The sequence below is a fragment of the Colossoma macropomum genome, unplaced genomic scaffold, assembly GCF_904425465.1.
Source record: "Colossoma macropomum unplaced genomic scaffold, Colossoma_macropomum, whole genome shotgun sequence".
Taxonomy (NCBI): Eukaryota; Metazoa; Chordata; class Actinopteri; order Characiformes; family Serrasalmidae; genus Colossoma; species Colossoma macropomum.
In genome coordinates, this window is record NW_023494793.1 from 40365347 (window position 1) to 40387243 (window position 21897).

Here is a 21897-nt window from a genome sequence, read left to right on the forward strand (position 1 = left end):
CTGTTCTCCTCTTTAGTGGACAATGCTGTGTGTGTGTGTCTGTTTTCCTGTGTGTTATCCAGGTGTGCTGTCACTGGAGGTTTAAACAGTGTAATGAGTCCATTATGTTGTTACTCTGCTTCAAATCACTAGAATAACTGATTAACTGATCAGCATGCACAACATTTTTCTTTCTACAGTGAGGTCACCGTTAGGCCACTCATCAGTAGAGAGGTGTGTGTGTGTGTGTGTGTGTGTGTGTGTGTGTGTCTGTGTAAGGGTGGGTATCGGGGTTCATATGCAGACAGAATGTAGTGTGATGGGGAGTGCTGAGAACAGAGAGAGATGGAGTGAGAGACAGAGAGTAAGGTGCGTGTCTGTGCGTTGTGTGTATATATATATATATATATATATAGCTGTTATAGGAAGAAAACCTTGCATCTCTAAAATGGTAACTTTGCAGGAAAAGGAAAAAACCTACTTTACTTTTAATGTAAGTCAATGGAACCAGAATTTTTTCCAAGTCATTTTGGGCCGTTTCTTTTGGTCCATTCTTCATGAAATTTACACACAATATAAAGAGCAACAGGTATTGTCAAATTATGTCAAAAACTGAAAAACGATAAAAATGGAAATACAATGTTTTGTTCAGACAGCAGCAATATACCTACACACACACACACACACACACACACACACACACACACACACACACATATATATATATATATATATATAAAAAGCAAAGCAAGTTTATTTGTGTAGCACCTTTCTTACACTGCGGTCATTCAAAGTGCTTTACAACTGAGAACAAGAGATAATTTAAAAAGTTGGGGGGAGAATAGAAATTAAAAACATGACTAAACTCTTTAAACATTTTCTGCACATTTTAGTTCAGAGTTTCTATTTATTTGTTGAGTTTAATATATTGGGGAAAAATACATAAAACATAATGTGCCATAATTTTTGCACAGGCTACATTTTATGGATTTCTTTGCCTAATATTTCCAAATGTGAGAGATAGATAAAGACACTTCAGCACATTTTAATGCAAAATTACTGTTTGTTTACTAAATTTAACATATTAGTAAAAGAACACATCAAATGTAACTTGTACAAAAGTCATGTCACGTTATATTCTGTGCATTATTTTTTTTCCCAAAATGTTAAACTCAGCAAATAAATAGAAATTGTGCTGTAAAAAATGCCATATTTAAGTGTGTCCTCTGTAAAGTGTTAAACTATTAAAAAAAAATTTGATCAGGGGTGTTCAAACATTTGCATACAACTGTATTTATATGCATAGAGAGAATGACTTAAAGAGTGAGTGAGAGAGCGAGACAGAAACAAAGAGAGAGGAATCTAGAAGGGGATGAGAGAGAGAGTGTGAGTGAGTGTGAGAGATGTATCACAGACCCGGCTCAGCTGAGGATTCGGAGTCTGTCTGTCTCTCTACACATACCTCGCAGGACATACATGCAGGAACCAACACATTCTCTGTCTTCCTGCTTTTATCCCCCTGTCCTCCTGTCTGTCTGCACTGCTCCCCTGCCATATAACCCCTACAGAGCTTCTGCTTAAGATGTTGTCATTCAGTGTTAGGCTGTGTGAGATTAGGTCTTTCTACTCTAAATCAAATTAGAGGTTTAATCCACCCTGAAATTTTGAAATGAAGCCAAATATAATACAAGAGTGTTTTTTAGAAGAAGACTGTAGGCCCAATAAAATTCTGCCTGAACCCGACCGTAGCCCAATGAAATTCTGCCTGAACCCGACCGTAGGCCAATGAAATTCTGCCTGAACCCGACCGTAGGCCAATAAAATTCTGCCTGAACCCGACCGTAGGCCAATAAAATTCTGTGAACGACTGTAAACCCGAACCGACTATAGCCCAATAAAATTCTGTCTGAACCGACTGTAGCTCAATAAAATTCTGCCTGAACCCGACTGTAGCCCAATAAAATTCTGTCTGAACCGACTGTAGCCCAATAAAATTCTGTCTGAACTCGACTGTAGGCCAATAAAATTCTGTCTGAACTGACTGTAGCCCAATAAAATTCTGTCTGAACCGACTGTAGCCCAATAAAATTCTGTCTGAACTTACTGTAGTCCAATAAAATTCTGTCTGAACCGACTGTAGCTCAATAAAATTCTGTCTGAACTGACTTTAGCCCAATAAAATTCTGTCTGAACCCAACTTTAGCCCAATAAAATTCTGCCTGAACTGACTGTAGTCCAATAAAATTCTGCCTGAACCCGACTGTAGTCCAATAAAATTCTGTCTGAACTGACTGTAGCCAAATTTTGATCCACCAATAACCAAAAAAAAGATTTCTTAACAGTCTTGATTGTTACATGGTTAATGACAATGTTAAGTTACCTAGTAACTAATACAGTAATCGTCAGATCACTGATAAACCACATCAAAATTACTCGCCCTGTTAACTAAAACAAGTGTGAATCCAGGCCATAATCCATCAAGGGCTACAAAAAAACCTGAACAGAAAATTTGAACATTTTGAAATTTGAATAAACTTGAAAATTTGAAGCTCTACCAGTTTTTGAGAATTGATATTCAAACCTGACCAAACCTTGACTCACTGTCGATGAGTTGATGCTAATTCACTGCTATTTTTGCGAATGTGCATACGCTGTAATTGTCTATTCATACATACATACATACATCATCTAAACCGCTTATCCTACTGGGTCGCGGTGGGGTGCTGGAGCCTATCCCAGCTGTCATTGTCTATTCATTATATTTTTTAATTATGAATTCTACCTAGATATTTGAACACCTTTAAAATACAGGGTATTTGCATGTTAATTATATTTGACTTCATTCTCTATAGCTTTCTACAGTGCTGTTCATCACTGGACACGTATAAAAGGTCTTTTTTTACAGCTACAAATTATTTGAAGAGCGTAATGTTGCACAGGACTAGCATATTGAAATGATTTTATACATTTGTCTGCAACTAATTTGGGTTTATATTATTGAAAACAAGCTTTTGAATAGTAGTGTAATATGTGCACTGCCCTGTGGTCTGTTTGGGCTCTGATCAGTTCACTATTGCCTTGAATTGCCCGTTCTCCAAGAACCAGGTCAAAATATGCTAAAAAAGAGGGGCAACAGAAAAAAAAGAAAGAATTACGCCAACGCAGCCGTTCCAGAGTTACCTGGACTGTTCCGCAACTTTTTCCGGGGGTGATTAAACTATATGACGTGTGTGTAAAGTGGTTTGGGCAGGCCATCCATCTTAGCTAAACCCCCCACTCCGAACACAACCACCCAACAGTGTGTTCCACTTCTACAATAATCCCCACGGTACATGTTCCCAGACTCAATGGGAAATATTCCCACCCCCAACTCACACACTCTTCTCACCTGACTGCATGAAATATGTCAGGAAATGAGTTATAAATAGAGGAAAACACTAAAGTAGCTGTATAATAGCTCAATGGCAATATGCTCTAGCCAGCACCCCCTGTTGGAGAACAGTGGCATTACACTAAAAACATATAGAAAAACACAGTAGAAGTTTTAGAAAATAAAATAAACGTTATATTTATAGCAGATTCACTATGCAAACAAAACCCACCGGTGTTGCTGGACAATGAAGGTAAAGTGTTGTACCAACAGTGATGATGTATAAATATATAAAGTGTATCTGCATACATAAAATGTTGGAAATGCCCTCTTAAATCTGATGAGTGACAAGAAAACTTTTATCTATTTACCGGTTATTGTTATTATTTAAGAGTTTTTATTAGATGTTAATGTAATTATTGCTTATTACTATGTAATAAGTACTTATTAATAATAATATGCAACCCACAAGACTATTAAAACAGTTAAAGGTGTGTGTTAAAGGAACATGGTTCATCAGACCTCTAAACTCTAGAAGAAACATCTGAGGATGGTCAGCATGATCAAAACATGCTCTGAGGCCTCTAAGAGAAGAATGGAGACCTTATTGTCCACAAATGTGGAAATCTGCCTTTGGCTTTTGCCTATTAAAAACAATGCATATGTCCAGCAGTTCCTGTAGTTCATTAGTTGTTGTTTACTGTTTATAGTCAGGATTGTTTGAGTTTGATGCTGCAGAGACACACAAAACACATTATAAGAGGTTTTACCGCCACTCAGACTCGAACCCCAAAATTAATTACAGAGGACAAAACTGGATCATCAGTTAATATAGAATGTGAAAAGTCTCTGGAGTTTGAGACCAATCTGAGTCTCGAGTCTGGGGTTCGAGTACAAATTGGGTCTTGAATCTTTATGGAATTCTGAGCCGGAATCGAATCTCAGGTCTCTGGGATTTGAGTCCAAATTGAGTCTCTAGTCTCTGGTGTTTAAGTTTAAGACAAGTCTCAAGTCTCAGGGGTTTAAGTCTGAGTCCAGTCTCGAGTCTTTTGGATGTGGGTCTCAATTGAGTCACCAGTCTCAGGGGTTGGAATATGTGTTGAGACATGAGTCTCTGAGGTTCAAGTCCAAGTCAAGCTCCTGGGGTCAGAGTCAAGTCTTGAGTCTTGGGGGTTTGAGTCTCAGTCAAGTCTCTGGGGTTCAAGTCTGAATTGATTCTTGAGTCTTGGGGTTCGAGTCCGAAACGAGTCTTGAATCTCTGGGGTTAGAGTCAGAATTGAGTCTCAAGTCTCTGGTGTTTGGGTCTAAATCGGGTCTTAAGTCTCTGGGATTCAAGTCCAAATCAAGTCTCACGTCTCAGGGGTTTGAGTCTGAGCTGCGTCTTGAGTTTGAGGTTCAAGTCCAAGTCCAGTCTCTGGGGTCTGAGTTGAGTCTTGAGTTTTTGGGGTTTGAGTCTGAGTTAAATCTCTGGGGTTGAAGTCCGAATTGAATGGCAAGTCTTTGGGGTTTGAGCCTGTATTGAGTCTCGAGTCTCTGGGGTTCGAGTCTGTATCGACTCTCAGATCTATGGGGTTAGAGTCTGAATTGAGTCTCAAGTATCTTGTGTTCGAGTGCAAATCGAGTCTTAAGTCTCTGGGATTCAAGTCTGAATTGAGTCTCAAGTCTCAGGGGTTTGACTCTCAGTTAAGTCTTGAGTCTCTGAGGTTTGAGTCCAAGTCAAGCCTCAAGTCTCTGGAATGCAAACTACCTGCTAGCCCACTGTTTCAAGTTGTTCTGCCTCCTTCTTTTAAACGCTCCATTTACTGCATGTACCATCCCACTTTGTTCATGAGACGGAAGTTTTTTCTATTATGAAAAGTCTGTTGTTTGAATCTTTATCAAACCTGGCGCTGCTGCAAGCTACGGGAGAGCGGCACTGCAGTGATTGCATGAGTCAGTTAAGGGTGAGACCGAGTTGAACTGTGAGTCAGTCGTAATTCTGCTCCCTTTAACACTAACATTTCATAATCATTCGAGGTCTGAAGACACCAATTGATCCAGCTTTTTTCCAAAAGGGATTTTCTTCTGTTATAAAAGTCTATGGTTGCTTGACTGCTATGCCCACTGTGCATAGTACAGTCTTAACTTGCATTTTAGGATGCAGGGATGAACAGTGTTTATTGTCAGTGGTTTGTTAAAGTATTCCTGAACTCTTGTGGTGACTACATTACAGAAACATATTGTTTTTTAATGCTGTCTGAGGGATTGAAGGTCACAGGCATTGAGTTGTTGTTTTTGGTTTCATTGGCTTCTTGACGCATCCTTTGTGGGGACTAGACCTTCATAAAGGACTAGACCTTTCCTGGATGCTCTTTTATACCCAAGCATGATTGCCTTACCTGTTTAAGATGCTTTTTTGAACGTTCACAACATTCATTGTCTTAAATTTCCCCCGTCAAAACCTGGTGTCGATTTCAGAATAATGAATTCAGAAATGATTTTTATTTTTTGGATTAGTAGTCTCCAATTCCACCCGCTAGTTAGGACTCCCCCAATGACACAATACTACCAACACTAGGAGGGTGAAGGCTAGCACAGGCTTCCTCCAAGACCTGTGAAGCCAGCCACCACAGGCAGGCCACGTGAGGCCAATTGTGCTCTCTTGGACTCCACCAGGGATCGAACTTGCGATCATCTGATGACAGGGCCAACTCTTAGATGGCTACGCCACTCGGGAGCCCCCAAAAACAAAGAATTTGATAAGGTAATTAATATTAAACATCTATGTACTGTTTTGTTGAAATACAGGTTAGTGTTTAAATCCAGGTTAATTTTACACATCACTGCTTTTCGTTTTTATTTGCAACTTTTTGGGAAATGAGTTTCTTGTACAAACTCAATGTGTGTCTGAAATGTTCACACACACACACACACACACACACACACACACACCTGTGCACACATTCTCATTAGTAGTCTGATCAGAAGACGGATAGCAGTGCATGTGTGTGCGTTAGCGTGTTGCGTTTCAGCAGGTTTTCATTTGCCTGGCTCTTTAGTTGCTGTTTAGTGCCGTGTGCTCTTATTGAGAACATCCGCTGGAATTTCCTGCACAGGCCACAGCCCAGCCGCCCTTTCACACACACTTTCACTATGTGAGTGTGTGTGTGTGTGTGTGTGTGTGTGTGTGTGTGCGAAAGAGTTGAACAGAAGCCATTTCTCTTCTTGCTGATGGCTTCAGATTTGGTTTTCTGTCGATATGATGAGACATTAGCGTGACACTAGTAAATGCCAACTCTAATATTACAGATGCTAAAGAACTGATGAAGTCAATTACAAAGAGTAATAAATGAACAGTTCCACTGAAAACAGCCCTCGAATGAAAGCTAGCTGACTTTTAGAGTGATTACACTCGAATAAAGCTTATTGATGGCTGTTAGCTTTGATTAATTAATAGCAACATTAGCATTTGTGGCTGAACTGCTGGTTCTGGTTAATGTTTGCGGTGCCTCCTAAAATGTTGATCTGTCCCGACGTGACAGAGAGTTCCCAAAACAGCAGAGTTTCTGAGGCTTGGGCTTAATTAGCTCTAAACTTCACAGAGTTCAGAGATGCTTATTTTAGTCATGCTAATAAATTGCAAGGGGGACATATGAGGGAGAATCAGCTCTCAATTGAAACCATCAGGATGGTCAAAAGGGGAGATGGGAGGTTTCCTCATGAGAGCGATGTTATGTAAAAATGTGAGTGTGTGTGTGTGCACATGTGTTTTGCAGTTGTAGAGTTTGGGGTATAGTGTGTGCTGACACAGTTACATTCCTTAAAGTGTTCATCCCCTGTTCCCTCCTGAAACGGTCTCTGTTGTCTGTCCTGCACACTTTCCTGCTTTATCACTCACACTATCCACTGGCTATCCCTATGTACCCCTCTACACACTCACCAACACATTTGAGGGACCACAGGTCACAGCTTTCTATCGTACCTACAGTACTGCGCAAAAGTCAGAGACCACCCTTCATTTATATCAGTTGCGGTCAAAGCAGCCATGTTCTTTAGCCATGTTTACATGCAGCATAATAATCTGTTAATAATCTGACTAATAGCACAATCAGAATAGAATACGTCCATGTACACACCTGAATTGGAATAGACTAGTTCAACTGAGGCCATTTGAAATACAATTTCTGTCCAATTGAACAAGGTGTGTAATCCTGTAAATAATCAGTTAAATAGTAGAATCATTAGTTAAATAGAAGAATAATATCCGTATAAACGCCTGTATCTGATTACATTTCCAATCAGAAAGTCTAAAGTCCGTTCTGATCATGTTCGTCACGCCATAGTGAAAGTTTATACCGTTCAACATGGCGGAGCAGAAACTGGTCTGCAGAGGAGACGAAGTTTACGCTCTGATCTTTAAAAGACGGCGGTGGGACGGACGTCCAGCTTATGTGTCTCAGAGCACGACGTCTTCCTCTCGGCCTTCTTTAATAAGGACATGTGAAGGACGTTTTCCTGAGTCGGACATCATTTTATAGTAAATAAAAACACAAGCGCTGCTCACTGCTGCTCGTCTCACTCTGACTGGACTCACGTGATGCTCGTTGTCATGGTAACGTTTACTCTAAGTGGTACTCCACGCATGCGCATCATTTTGGATCGGATTACTTGCAGTGAGCATGTAAACAGAGATTTTCCATTGGATTGTTGAGTAGAGTGAGCAAATAAACACCTCAGTCTTTATCTATAATCGGAATGTATTTAATCAGATTGGCACAAATCTTTGCATGTAAACACAGCCAGTGTGTGTAGATTCTGTTCTTACTTAAGAACAAATCCCAAATAAGAAAACACTGGTGAATGTCAGAATCCTCGTGAACACTGTGCAAGTGGATTTTAAGAAGAAATTTTTTCTTAAGAAAATTAAACTGAAGTCTTCTGAAAGAAAAGAAACCAGTAATAAAGGCTAATGGAGGATAAACTACTGTATATGTTGTTTTTGCCAGCAAAAAACAACCTATACCATTAGAACAGATATAACATGAACATAAATACAGTAAAAATGCCTTGATGACAATATCTTGTGAGCTAGTTTGGTTCCAGATTTCTCTTGAATGCCTCCAGCCATCAGATGGGTTAAAGTCCATCAGCAGCATATCTGATTTAACTTAATTAAGCACTGATTAGTGAAATAAGGCACTTCAAGTAATACTAGCCGAGAGGTTTGTAAAGGGTTAAATGAACAAAGCACATAAGTATATAAAACAAAGGATTTAACCCCACAAACACCTCCCACACATTTACATTTTTAATCAATAATAATTAACGAGGGAAAGATTTCTTTGAACTGTTTATAGAGTGTTTTCACTTTTTGTTTGTTTGTTAAGTGAACATCACACTGACATTATCAATGTTTTTCCATAATTGAAGAAATCGCCAAATAATAGACATTCCTGGCTAAATTCTTCAGCAATAGTGCTCGGCAAATCCGACAGCAGACTTATATTTATATAATATATTTTATATATACTTATATTTATTAAACAAGTTAACAGGATGCTTTGATCAATGAGGCAACAGCTAAAGCTGTGATTGGTGGAGGCCACACTAAAGTGGCTCCAGGGTCAACATGGTTAAATAGTTCTGTCCAGCTAAAATCATTGAAAAACAACTGCAGCTTTTTTCCTCAGGTGAACTGCTGTTACAGTAATACCCCGAGCAGGAAACAGGTCATTTGTCTGGACCTGTGGCTCAGAGCAGGACTTGGTCTCTGTGGGTGTTAGCGCTGATGCAAACGAGGCGCTCAGTGCTAATTAGATCAGCACAACTCATTATCTCAGACTGCATTTACACGCATCATTAGCTACCACAGCTAATCTGAGCTCGCTCACTGCTAATGGAGTTTACACACACACACACACACACACACACACACACCAAATACACTACACATGTAGTCTCTCTCTCTCTCTCTCTCTCTCTCTCTCTCTGTCCCCAGTTAGAGTCTCCAGTGTAAACACATTTCCTGGGCTATACCTGTTATTAATTATATAAGCTGATGTAAGAGGGCGTGCAGAGGCAATCAGATTAACTAAAGACTGAAAAACAAGTATTATTAAAAACATTATTAATGGTAATGATTAGAGAAATTCTGAGAAACAGATACTAATGCTGCATTTATGTTATGTTTGTAGATGGACAACGACAAATCGCAAACGGAAGACAATTCACTTTTTATGCCAATCTCTTGGGAAATTGGTCTAGTTTTTAGGTTTACAAGTATATGACGGCATGTTGTAAAGTATTTTAGAAGTGTCACAGGCATAGTTACAGTTGCTAGGCTATGCAGAACCAACTGGGTGAACCAAGTTGCTACTGTGCCACCCTGAGGCAGAGCAGTGCTGCATTTCTAGTTAGTTAAGAATACCTAAGACAGAAGCTCACTGATTGTGGGGGAGGACGGCTAAACAATGGTCTTTCCTTGAATTTGTGTTTGAGCATCTATTTTTCCCTAATGGACAGGTTGACAATTTAAACTCCCAGAATTTTGATTTTGAGACATTCAGGGGGTCCAATAGGTTAATTAGGGGGTCTTGGACACACTTGGACACATTTCATATGTGTGGAACCAGTAAAATCAAAGCAGCATTTTTTCAGTGTTGCCATCAGCATGGTAACGTTTACACAGCTGCACCTCTCTGTCAGTCATGTACCGTCAATGTTTGTAACATTTCTATGAGGCATGGTGTTATAACCCGTGAGGGTGGACGAGCCCCCAATTTTGTTATGACCTGGTCAAGCGATTGAGCTCCATCCAGTAACTTTGGGAAGAGTTGAAGTGCTCCCGGACCAATCATCCAACATCAGTAACTGACCTCACTAATGCTCTTGTGGCTGAATGCAATCAAATCCTCACAGTAATGTTCCAACATCTAGTGCAAAGCCTTCCCAGACGAGTAGAGGCTGTTACTGCAGCAGAGGAGGACACGGAAGGCTCTCTTTTACTAGCAGCTGAGATGTAGTGTTGGTGTTATGGGCTCTAAGCTGTCAGAAATGCAAACAAATGGTGAAGGCAGTTTCCCTTAAACGCTTTCACCCCTTCTAACCTGACCACCATCGTTCCTCTCAACTCTTCTGCTCCCTCGCTTTCTTTCACTGCCTTCCTAATCCATCTTTCTCCCACCCACCCAGCCCAGGGTAGTTTCTCTTATCAGCTGCCCAGTAACCGCAAGGACAACGTAAATATTTAAAGTGCAGGAGGGAAACAGTTTAAATGTTCTTCCATCACTGATCTCCAGGGGGCCTGAGAAAACCGTGCCTTGATCTAGCGTCCACTAATGCACTGGATGGAGTATCCTGGAGTACCCATGCGTGTGATGGTTTCAGATCTGTGCACAGACATTTTGAGGGGCAGGAGCTCAAAGGGAAAAAGGCAACATGAACTTGAATCATTTTAACTTACGGTTAATCGCAATCTTTTTTGTCAAGAGAGACAGTCTAATCGCATTTCAGATAAAGCAAGCGTAGTGTGAAGAGGCAGCCAAAAGCACTAACCTTACTACCTCTTCTGAAGTCTGAACCCCAGTTTCTGTCAGGGCATGGATTTGAACCCTAGTCACCACCATGCAATGCTGTGGCGCTATGCAATAAGCCACGAAAGGCTGTGCGTCACTACAATTTTACCATGGGAAAGGGTGTTCTTAGGCACAATGTGAAGCGAAGAGGCTTTTATAAAATGGCAGCCAACATAAAATATGATAAAGTACCCAATTTTTCAGAAAGTAATTTAAGTTATTATTAATTAATATTATTATTATTATTATTATTATTATTATTATTATTATTATTATTATTATCATTCATTAATAATATTATTAATAATCAACATAAAGTAGTATTCCACCATGAAATGTAGTTTCTTTAGAGTATGGTATTGTTGCCAAGCAACCATGGAGCGCAGAATGAAGAGAACGTTCGGTCACCCACTGCTGTATATTGCTTTTTGTTGTATAACAGTGAACATATGATACATATGAAACAGCACTGTTTAATGCAAAACCTTTAACTTTATAAGTACTTTTTGGTCATTTATTATTTAGCACCAATCCAGCGGCACCACTCTTCTTGTCGAGTCTCAAATGGCTCAATGCTCCATACATAGTGCACTATGTAGGGACTTAAATACTGACTCCTGCGCCTCAACAGTGCAAAATATAGCTAAGAAATAGTCATTTGGGATTCAGACACATCCACACTCGACAAATGATGCACTATAGAGGCTAGAATTTCTAAACTTTCATAGCTAGCACACTATTTAGGGAGCACAAAGCCATTTGGGATTCAGCCTGGGTTTGGCGTGACTTCTTACTGAAAAAATTTGAAGCATGTAATTTATTCAAGTGACATTTTTTAGACGTTTATACTGTTGATTTACAGTTAATCATACCGTAAGTACTTTAATTCAAGCCTGTGACATTAACGATGGAGTTGTTTAGCATGTTTGCTATCTTTTAGCCTGTTAGCTAGCAGAACCGTTTAGTTCTAGTTAAGAACATAAGTTGCCAGCCCCTCAGCGTGATGAATGTTGTAAAACCCAAGCTGACCACGAGCTCAATTCCCGGTTCTTGACTAACGACTGAGGCAATATAAAATACATCATTATACACACCAGCCAAGAGGGCACAGTCTGAGGGCAAAGGCAGGGCCCCCAGTCTTTGCACATGCTTGGATGTTTTAGTGTTATTTCTGTCCTAACACACCAAAATAAACTCATCAAGAGCTTGATTAGTTGATTCATTTGCTGAGTTGAAAGAGAAATGTTAGCACAGTGTTAGATTTAAACTGGACCATGAACAGGACTTGCAAAAACATTGCCCCATCACAGTTTCTCAGGCCTTCCGGCTTGTCTATAATATTCCAGATCCTGATACCTGAAACACGTAGGACTGTAATAATTTTTTAAAAAGCTATTGGATTTGGCTTTTGAGCTTATTGTCCTGATTCAGGTCAATTTTTGTATTTCTGTAGTTTATAATACAGTCAGATTCTCAAAAAAAATAACCTTTATTTGATGATGTATTGAATAATTCCAGTTACAGTACAGTACAGTACAGTAAGAGTAAGGATTAAAACTAGCGGTGCACAAGATATCAGTGACAGGTATTTAATGATAAATGGGAAAGTTTAATTATTGATGTTTGTCTCCCTGCACTTTAATTCAAGCCTGTGATATTAATGATGGAGTTGTGTAGCATATTTGCTACCTTTTAGCCTGTTAGCTAGCTGACCAGCCTAGTTCTAGTTAAGAACATAAGTTGTCAGCCCCTCAGTTTAGACAAGAAAATGGGTTCTTACTTCATCGGTACACTTGGTGGTCCACGTGGGCAGCATGAGAGTCAAAGAATGTCCATTAACAGCACAAGGGATTTTTTTCATGCCGTGGCGCAGTGATGCTTAATTCAGTTGTTGTGAAGTGGTCATAGGTGTGGGTATCTCATGGGTTTTAATCACAGTTTAAAAATGACCATGGGACAATAGATTTGAATAGAATAGATCTAGATTTGACAACATGTTAATTGCACCCTAGAAGAGCAGAATGTTCAGGTGATGCTGGGCTGCTAAACTGAAATGCCTATGTTACTTACATTTGTACATTTGAAGCACTGTAGAAATAAATGTTCAATTTTTAAATAAAGCTAATCCAGGGAGATGTAGTCACAATTTGTACATTTTATAAAATGTTTATGTTTTGCCATCAGCAGTACCTGAAAAATATAGCAAAATATAAAAATTGGGAATCAGCCCACAATTCCCATATGTAGCCCTACTTTTTAAATCACATGTGCAACGACGCATGTGTAGCTACAAATGAGGGAACATTTCCCTTTTCTAAGAAATGCAGACATGGCTAGCATAGTGGATAACAACGCAGACTCACATGGGATAGACCAGGGTTTGGCTCCCCATCTGTGCAAGCACACCACTATCTCTCGTTCCATTCCTTCTCAGTCTCCCTCTATTCCTCCTTGCTTCTTTCTCAATGTCATCTGTCCTTCCCATTGATCCACCTCTCTCTCATCTCTCGCTCCATTCATCAACCTTTCTCTCTATGGTATGGTATGCCAAAGGAAAGAGAGAAAGATGCATAACAGTGGTGGAAATGAAAAAGAGACAGCAGTTTGGAGAGAGACCGGGGGCCGTGTTGTCGACAGGCGTTTGGGTATTGGACGCAGTAGAGCAGCTGGACTGTAGCTGCAGGTCTTTTCCACGATGAGAGCCAAGTCCAGTCCAGCAGGAGAGACTGTATCTAATGAAAAAGATACTGAGGTCAGTACTAGCTGTATCTCACCGATGACTCGGCGTCCTCGCTGGACTCTCTCTGGAGGAAACAGAGCCTCAGTGTCTGCATGCTGAGGAACAAACTACTGTCGGACAGGCTAGTCCAGGCGGAGCCATCTAAAGGCAAGCTAAGTGTAGGAAAATTTAGGAATGTACTGAAATGGGAATTTCTGGGCCAATGCCTACATTTTTCATGAGCTGACATATGCAAAAGCTTTGGTGCTGCTGGTCTTGAGCTAACAAATATAGACAAGAAGAAATAACGTAAAATGTGGCCCTTGTAATAGCACATTTTATATTTTATGGTCATTTTTTATGACAAAAATCACCAGCCTTGTGACCGGAAGGTCACCAGTTCAATCCCCTCAGCTGACAGTACGTGACTGAAGTGCCCTTGAGCAAGGCACCTAACCCCCAACTGCTCCCCGGGCGCCGTGGATAGGGCTGCCCACTGCTCCGGGCCCCCTAATGTGTGTGTGTTCACTAGTGTGTATGTGGTGTTTCACTGCATGGATGGGTTAAATGCGGAGGTCTAATTCCGATGTGTTCAGACACAGTTGGCTAAAAGGTTCATTTCAAATTGTGCCTATAAATGTGCAGAAAAAGGTCATATTTAAGTGTGTCCCCTGTAGAGGATGCGTTAACTTTTTCACATTTAGAAACTCATCAAAATATGTAATTTATCGAGAGGTCTTCAAACGTTTACATTCATCTGTCCATGCTGACACAGAGGCTGATACAAAAAGCGTTTATAAAATGTAGAAAATAGGAGTAAATCCACTTGGATTAGCATTATAGAGTAATGTAAGGTTTATTGCTCCAGCAGAACCCCATAACCCCGTTCAGCGAATCAGCGCACAGTATTTAGGTCAGGTGACTCAACACTGCCACTGTTTTAGGCCATATCTTAAACGGCTCCCTTCTCCCACAAATTGCAGGACATAGTTCTTAAGATAATGGCTGCTGCATCTAAACAGAACAAAGAACCACTTTGGATTCAGCCATGTGAGCACAATTCATACTGGACATAAAGCACAATATTTGGGTGCAAAAGCCAAAATTTCATAACTCACAATGCACTATATAGGAGCAGTGAGCCATTTGAGAATTCAGCCTCAGGATTTTCCGAGGTCTCATCTTAGATGTTTAATGTTGACTGCAAGCTGAATCACCAGTGATGCCACAGCCATCCGTGACTGGAAGTCTAAGAGAGCATTACTGTCCTCTCCCTTTCTGGGAGAGTGTAACGTGACAGAATTCTGGGAAATGGAGTTCTAGTGTGAGCTTGAGCCAGAGGGACGCGTGACAGAGGCCATGCTGGCCCTCCTTAAAAGGAAATGAAATGCCAGATTAGTTTGTACTCGTCCAGTTATTTTGTTGTTTATTGCCAGATTGTTTGGCAAGTGTTCCCTGCAAGACTATTTTGCAATAATTTCTTACCAGGTCATTTAGATAATATTTAATAAACATCATCTCTACACTGTGAAGAAGCTCCCAGGAGTGAAGGTCTCCCAGCAGACGGGAGCTGAACGCCGCTGTGTACTAGGAGTTTACCAGGAGCTTTGGTTTAATTCTGTAATGGGTTTGTTTAAGGCCCCTCATCCCTCGACGTGCCAGCTGTGTGAAATCGCTCCCTACCGGCAGTTTGTTTACACTAATCTCTACATGCCCTGCTGTGGTAAACAAAGACGGGCACACTGACTGGCTACATGGCTACAGTTTATATGACAGGGTTTGTTTGCTTGTTTCTGGGTGTGGATGTTTACTTTTGAGAGTTCATGTTTAGGGTATGTGTGTCTGGACAGAGAGAGAGAGAGCAAGAGAGAGAGAGAGAGAGAGAGAGAGAGAGAGACAGAGGGAGGGAGGTGTAAAAGTGTGAGAGACATGCTGGTTCTTAATGTCTCTATTTATTTTTAAATATTTAAAATATGTTTTTATAACATGCACAAAACTGTCTGAACTACCATACTGTGCAAATTTATTTAGTTTCCAGTCATGCACCCGTGCATTTTTCAGGAGATCCTTCTGAGAAGGTTGGATAAAAGATAATCCACTTGCATAAGGAAGATAAAAGTCAAAGAAAAATAACAAAAAAATAGGAGTTTCCAAAAGTGGAGGTCAAAAAATGATTAAAAGCTACAGAGACGTTGAGACTCCTAACAACCACCTGGAAGACCTGGTAGACACTAAAACTGCCCCCATCAGATAAACAGCACTTAAAGCTTTCATCTTTGAGAGAGAGGAGAAAATCAAGCTGCTTCAGATCTGAAAACATCCACAGGTGTTTCTGTCCATCCTTCCACTGTGAGAAGACGACTCAGCGCTATGGGTCTGAAAGGATGTGTAGCTGTCAAGAAGAACCTCACTGAGAAAAGGAGACGGACACATCAAACAAAGAAGCTGAACAATGGACTGACCACCCCAGAGTCCAGACCTCAACACCACTGAATGCGTTGCTTCAGAAAATGATCAACCAGCTTCTAAGACTGGCTGTTTTGACTGAAGGATGGTGTCTGATTTTTGCACAGTACTCTACTATTCTGCTGCATGTGGAGTGTGGGACTGGGGAACATTCCCTCAACAGGTGTGCTCTTGGTTCAGTGCTGTGGTTGCCAAAGCAGCGTGGTTACCTTCAAGCCAGGTGACCACCCACACACACATTCCAGCTGGGGCCCCAGAGACAGACACTTCCTCCAGTAACAAGATGCCTGTGAGGGGCCTGTGTCTTGTGCATATTTATGATGCACAAAACCACACAAACAAATACTGGACATGAAACGGACGGTTTGACCTCCCAAGCTGAATACAGAGGGAACATTTTGTACTCTCTGAAAGCTACAAAAAGCTCTCTGACTGGATTTTAAATTACTAGGTTGCAAAATAAAAATTAGATTTACACAATTTTCCAGTGTAGATGCTTTGTAGATGTCCAGTGTAGATGCTTTGTAGATGCTCGCCCGTACAAAATGTGGCTGTTTCTGCCAGTTAATCTTCTCTGTTAATAACTTTTCAATGCTATGGTTGCATTTTTTCAATTGGTGAAGAACATGATCTAACAAAGATGAACATTGAAAGATTTTTATGTAGTTTTTCTCACAAACTACTGAAATAAAACATGAAAACTTGACCGCACTTGAAAAAAATCACAGTGCATCCATCAAGGAAACCTCATGCATCTTCGATACAGTTATAGACAACATGGCAGCACAGAATGTGCTGATTATACAAGCAATGCCTTTTACTCTGACTAACGTAGACGTGCACACGCCATAACTCCTCTGGTGGTAGATAAGGTCATTAACATCAAGAACACCGTGAAGCTATTAGTTGACTTAGTATATTGATCGTTCTGCCAAATTGTTTCAAAGTCAGAGTTCAAAACCTGTTTCAGACTTGAACTGACTTTAAGAGTTTGTCTGAGTTTAAGACTAAAATCCTTTCGCTTTGAGTGACTGTATACCTTTATTATGTTTAGTTTATTTGAATCAATGATTGAACGTTCCATTTTGCCACTAACAAAACATTCATAACACCAAAACTTCACAAAATGTTTCAGTAATGACTGTTTCGGTCATGACAGTTTTAGCCCATTTTGAGCAGAACTCAAAAACTAGCCAGTACATGACGAGCAAACACAGCTTTGAATAGTCGTACGCACTTACATTCATAAAAATGTCATTAAAACAAAAATTTACTTTATTTGCAGAAAATATGTGTTTCAGTAGTGATAATTTTAAATGTTCCTCACTGATTTTCAGACTTTGGGACACATTTACTTCAAAACATCAGGATCTAATTGGGGGAGACAGGGATGCAGTCTCACTTCTTGCTCTAATATGCAGGGGCGTGGCTAAAAATAAGGCCCTGCCTACAGGCTCCTTTCATGTGTTTTTTTTATTGAGAAATTAAACTCATAATAATAATGATAATCATCATTATCATCATCATTTTCAAAGAAAGATACATTAAAATGGTTAAAGTATTTTTTTCACAAGCTGAAATCTCCATGAATGATCCATGTGTGTTCTTCTGAAAATAAATTAGTACATAAATATTGAAATAATTGACTAAATAAAATTAAACAGTCCAACTGGCCTCAAATCAGTTAGTGAAAAAAATAATAGCAGGTTGTGGAAGAATGGAAGGATGGAAAATGAACAAATGAATGAAAAAGATACATTAAAAATAGGGATGATAAATAACGAGTAATCAATTGGTAAAACTATAAGCAAGATTAGAAACTGGCGCATATTCAACAGTTAATTTGACGCTAGTTACGGCGTTGAGGAAGGTTATCCTTTAAAAGGGTTGAGGGAGAGTTCAGGGGTTAAAGTGAAAGTCTCTTTGGGAGGGTTTTCTGGAGGGGTCCCACTGGGCACTGGGGCCACTAGCTGCTCCGCTCCTGCTGCTGCAGTATGAGGACCACTGAAGCCACCAGTGCGGACAGTGTTAGGAGAGCCGAAGCGAAGACGAGCTTCAATAGGGCTCCTGTTTCTCTCCATCGCTCAGGGGGCTGAGGTGCCGCCTGAGCCGCTGTAATCTGGCCGTTAGATCTGACCGCTGCTCGGCGGTAGCCTCTTCACGCTCCGTGCCAGGAGCCTTTGAACTCGGCGGCCAAGAAAGCGCAGTGGGGGCCCCTCTCTCGCTCCCTGTCCTCGCGAGTGATCAGAAAAATAATGACGTTAAAGAAGCATGAAAAGAGACAGCCTTGAAGATTTTCAGCGTGCCGTTAATAAGCTCTCGGAGCATGCTGGCCGGCGCTGAGGTCAGGCTGCATTAGCGCTTATTGCTGGGTTGAGTGACACATGGGATTATCGGGCCGCGCAGGGAAAATAAAACAGCTTTCATCAGCGTGGCACTGGAGCGCGTGTGTTTGATGTCTCAAGAGTGAAGGAATTAGGGGTGTGTGAGACGTGAGAGCTGGAGCGGACAGGCGGGAACATAGAGCTCAAAATGTGGGCCCATTCCACATGAAACAAGTCCACTTTATGGTCCGGGACAAACAGAAATGGTGTGCTATACCAGCAAGTAGCCCTCAGCTCCACAGAACACTGTCTAAAAGTATCCAGAGATTCCTTTTAACTAGTGAAGGTGCATCCACTGCTGACAGCTTGTTTAATCTATAAAAAAAAGAACTGACCAATGGAATGGGATGATCTGGAACAGCCGCACATGAGCCTAAGGTCACTATGTGATCCAGAACTGATCATTCAACATCAGTAGCTGAGCTCACTAATGCTCTTGTGACTGAATGCAATCTTCTCCTCACAGCAATGTTACGACATATAGTGTAAAGCCTTCCTAGAAGAGTAGAGGCTGCTACTGCAGCAAAGGGGGAAAAAGCCTTGTCCAGCCTCGGAGCGGCTACAAAAGGGCAGAGCATAGCTGTCAAGGACCGATGCACTAGTGTAAGACGATCTTTTGATCTCTTAGGACAGTGGTCAGTAACCAAAATGTAAAGAGCCATTTTGACTTATTTTGCTCTGCCTTAAGTTTTAGCTCAGATACAGCCACTTTTCTCGCATCTCCGGCAGGAAACTTTTACACAAAAGTAGAACTGTTTCTTGTAAAATGTCTCTCAAAGTTCGACTTTTTACGAGGCTGAAGTTGCTTCTCATTCGCCAGCTTCTTGTTCGAATTTTCCCATTCCACCTTAAATGGTACCTGAGGTGCCAGAATGTTACTGCTGCACCATTTAAGGTGGAACGGGAGAATTCGAATGAGAAGGATTAGTGTTTGACAGTTTCTCGTTTTCTCGAGTTCATCTTAACTGGTAGAGATAGTGTTCGGTGTGCTGCTCACTCTACCGTTTAAGAATCATCTTTGTGCTAAGATGCTTTCAGGAAACCCAGCCCTGGTCAGTAACATGGGAGCTGTCTCTCTGCTGTTTCAGGTCACTTTCTGGGTAACCACAGTGTGCTGGACATCCTGCGACAGGAGGGTTACGAGGTGGAACACACACCAGCCCATGAGTCTGTTACACAGTGAGTTATTTTCTCTCTCTCTCTTTCTCCCTCTCTCACACACACATACACACAATCAGTCATAACATTATGACCACCTCCTTGTTTCTACGCTCATTGTCCATTTTATCAGCTCCACTTACTATATAGGTGCACTTTGTAGTTCTACAGTTACAGACTGTAGTCCATCTGTTTCTCTGCATACTTTGTTAGCCCCCTTTTACCCTGTTCTTCAGTGGTCAGGACCCCCATTGACCCTCACAGAGCAGGTTCTGTTTGGGTGGTGGATCATTTTCAGCACTGCAGTAACACTGACGTGGTGGTGGTGTGTTAGTGTGTGTTGCACTAGTACAAGTGGATCAGACACAGCAGTACTGCTGGAGTTTTTAAGCACTGTGTCCACTCACTGTCCACTCTATTAGACACTCCTACCTTGTCAGTCCACCTTGTAGATGTAAAGTCAGAGACGATAGCTCATCTGCTGCTGCACAGTTTGTGTTGGTCATCCTCTAGTCCTTCATCAGTGGTCACAGGACGCTGCCCACAGGACGCTGTTGGCTGGATATTTTTGGTTGGTGGACTATTCTCAGTCCAGCAGTGACACTGAGGTGTTTAAAAACTGTCTGATCCACTCAGACCAGCGCAACACACACTAACACACCACCACCACATCAGTGTTACTGCAGTGCTGAAAATGATCCACCACCCAAATAGTACCTGCTCTGTGAGGGTCCATGGGGGTCCTGACCACTGAAGAACAGGGTAAAAGGGGGCTAACAAAGTATGCAGAGAAACAGATGGACTACAGTCTGTAACTGTAGAACTACAAAGTGCACCTATATAGTAAGTGGAGCTGATAAAATGGACAATGAGCGTAGAAACAAGGAGGTGGTCATAATGTTACGCCTGATCAGTGTATATACACATAAATACACATCAGGGGCCTAGATACAGGGAGGGTTGGGGGGCCTAGGCCAGCTCACTTGGAAAGCAGGCCCCTCCAAGTATCTGACTGTTCAAAAAAAAAACATCTGATGTGAAACTAAATGTTACAGTAATGTTAATTCAATTCATGCATCCGTATGCACTTCTTATACTTTAAATTAAAATAAAAGTGCTCTTCTTTGATCTTCACCTATTTTATCACCATGGCAACATTTACACAGCTGCATTGGTCGCACAAAGCCACAGTTTTAAACCAGTTCTTCATTAGATCTCTGACATTGTGTGTCATTCTGTAGTCAGTGTCTTGCCCATATAGGGATTTCTGAGTCTAAGCAAATTTTCTCTGTGAGAAATAAATGAATGGTGTTTTTAAAAAAAAAAAAAAAATGCTATCACATCTTGTCGTAAGTGCTGTCCATGCTGCAAACAAGCTAACACTCCTGCACACTGAAATGACACTGCATGGAAAAAAGTCTACTATTTATTAAACCTCAGCAATGTTATATGGGTCAATGACACATAAGGTTTATATATATATATCAACTGCAGCCTAAACCTGCCAAAGCAACTTCACTACCACATTTACAAAGCTTACTGGTTTGCATGGATTTTGGTGAGGATGCCAGTTTTATGATGTCCATTTAGCAATATTAGCTTGCATGTAGCAATATTCAAAATTTTGCTCCTTAACAACCACATAATTCAGAAGATCCAGTGAAGTCCAAGGAAAAATGTACATACAGCAGAATGTATCAGCTTTGGAGCATTTTAGTTTATCACAGGAAACGATAGCAGTGATTTTTGGAAACAGCATTCGTTGTTCTCATAGAGAAAATCAGCTGGAGCTCAAGTTCTTAATAGGAACATGACGCCAACTACAGAATGACATGATTTTAGAATGACTTTTTTTCCCAAACATCAGTATGTAAACACAGCATTACCCTGCTTGACCTTTTCTCCAAATTGTAGGAACTTATCCATATCATAGGTTACCGTTTGTCTAGATAGCAAGGCAGGTAAATAGTAAAGTTGACCATAGCAAAGAAAACAAAGATCAATATTGTGGAAAAAACAACTAGAAAGTTGCAGTCTTCAACCATTTGACATAGACAACTTTGCCTAGTGCTGTAAAAGACAGGCCTCTAGTTAATTAGCCTTGTTATACACTCTTAAAAAAGATGGTTCTTCAAGGGTTCTTTAATAAAGAAAATGGTTCTGTATAGAACCATGAACACATAAAGGACATTTTGCATGATTAAATGGTTCTTTGCATCACGAAAGCGTTCTCCAGATTAATGGAAAGTGTGCATAAAGGTGCTACAG

The 21897-nt window shown here is 40.7% G+C and overlaps 1 protein-coding gene across 1 annotated transcript in view; it reads left to right on the forward strand.

Moving 5' to 3' along the window:
* trabd2b (TraB domain containing 2B) overlaps positions 1–21897 on the forward strand; it is a 135773-nt gene that overhangs the window by 105099 nt on the left and 8777 nt on the right. Inside the window, exon 5 of the mRNA XM_036579541.1 lies at positions 19560–19650. Coding sequence (XP_036435434.1) covers positions 19560–19650 — 91 coding nt within the window. The remainder of the gene's footprint in view (positions 1–19559; positions 19651–21897) is intronic.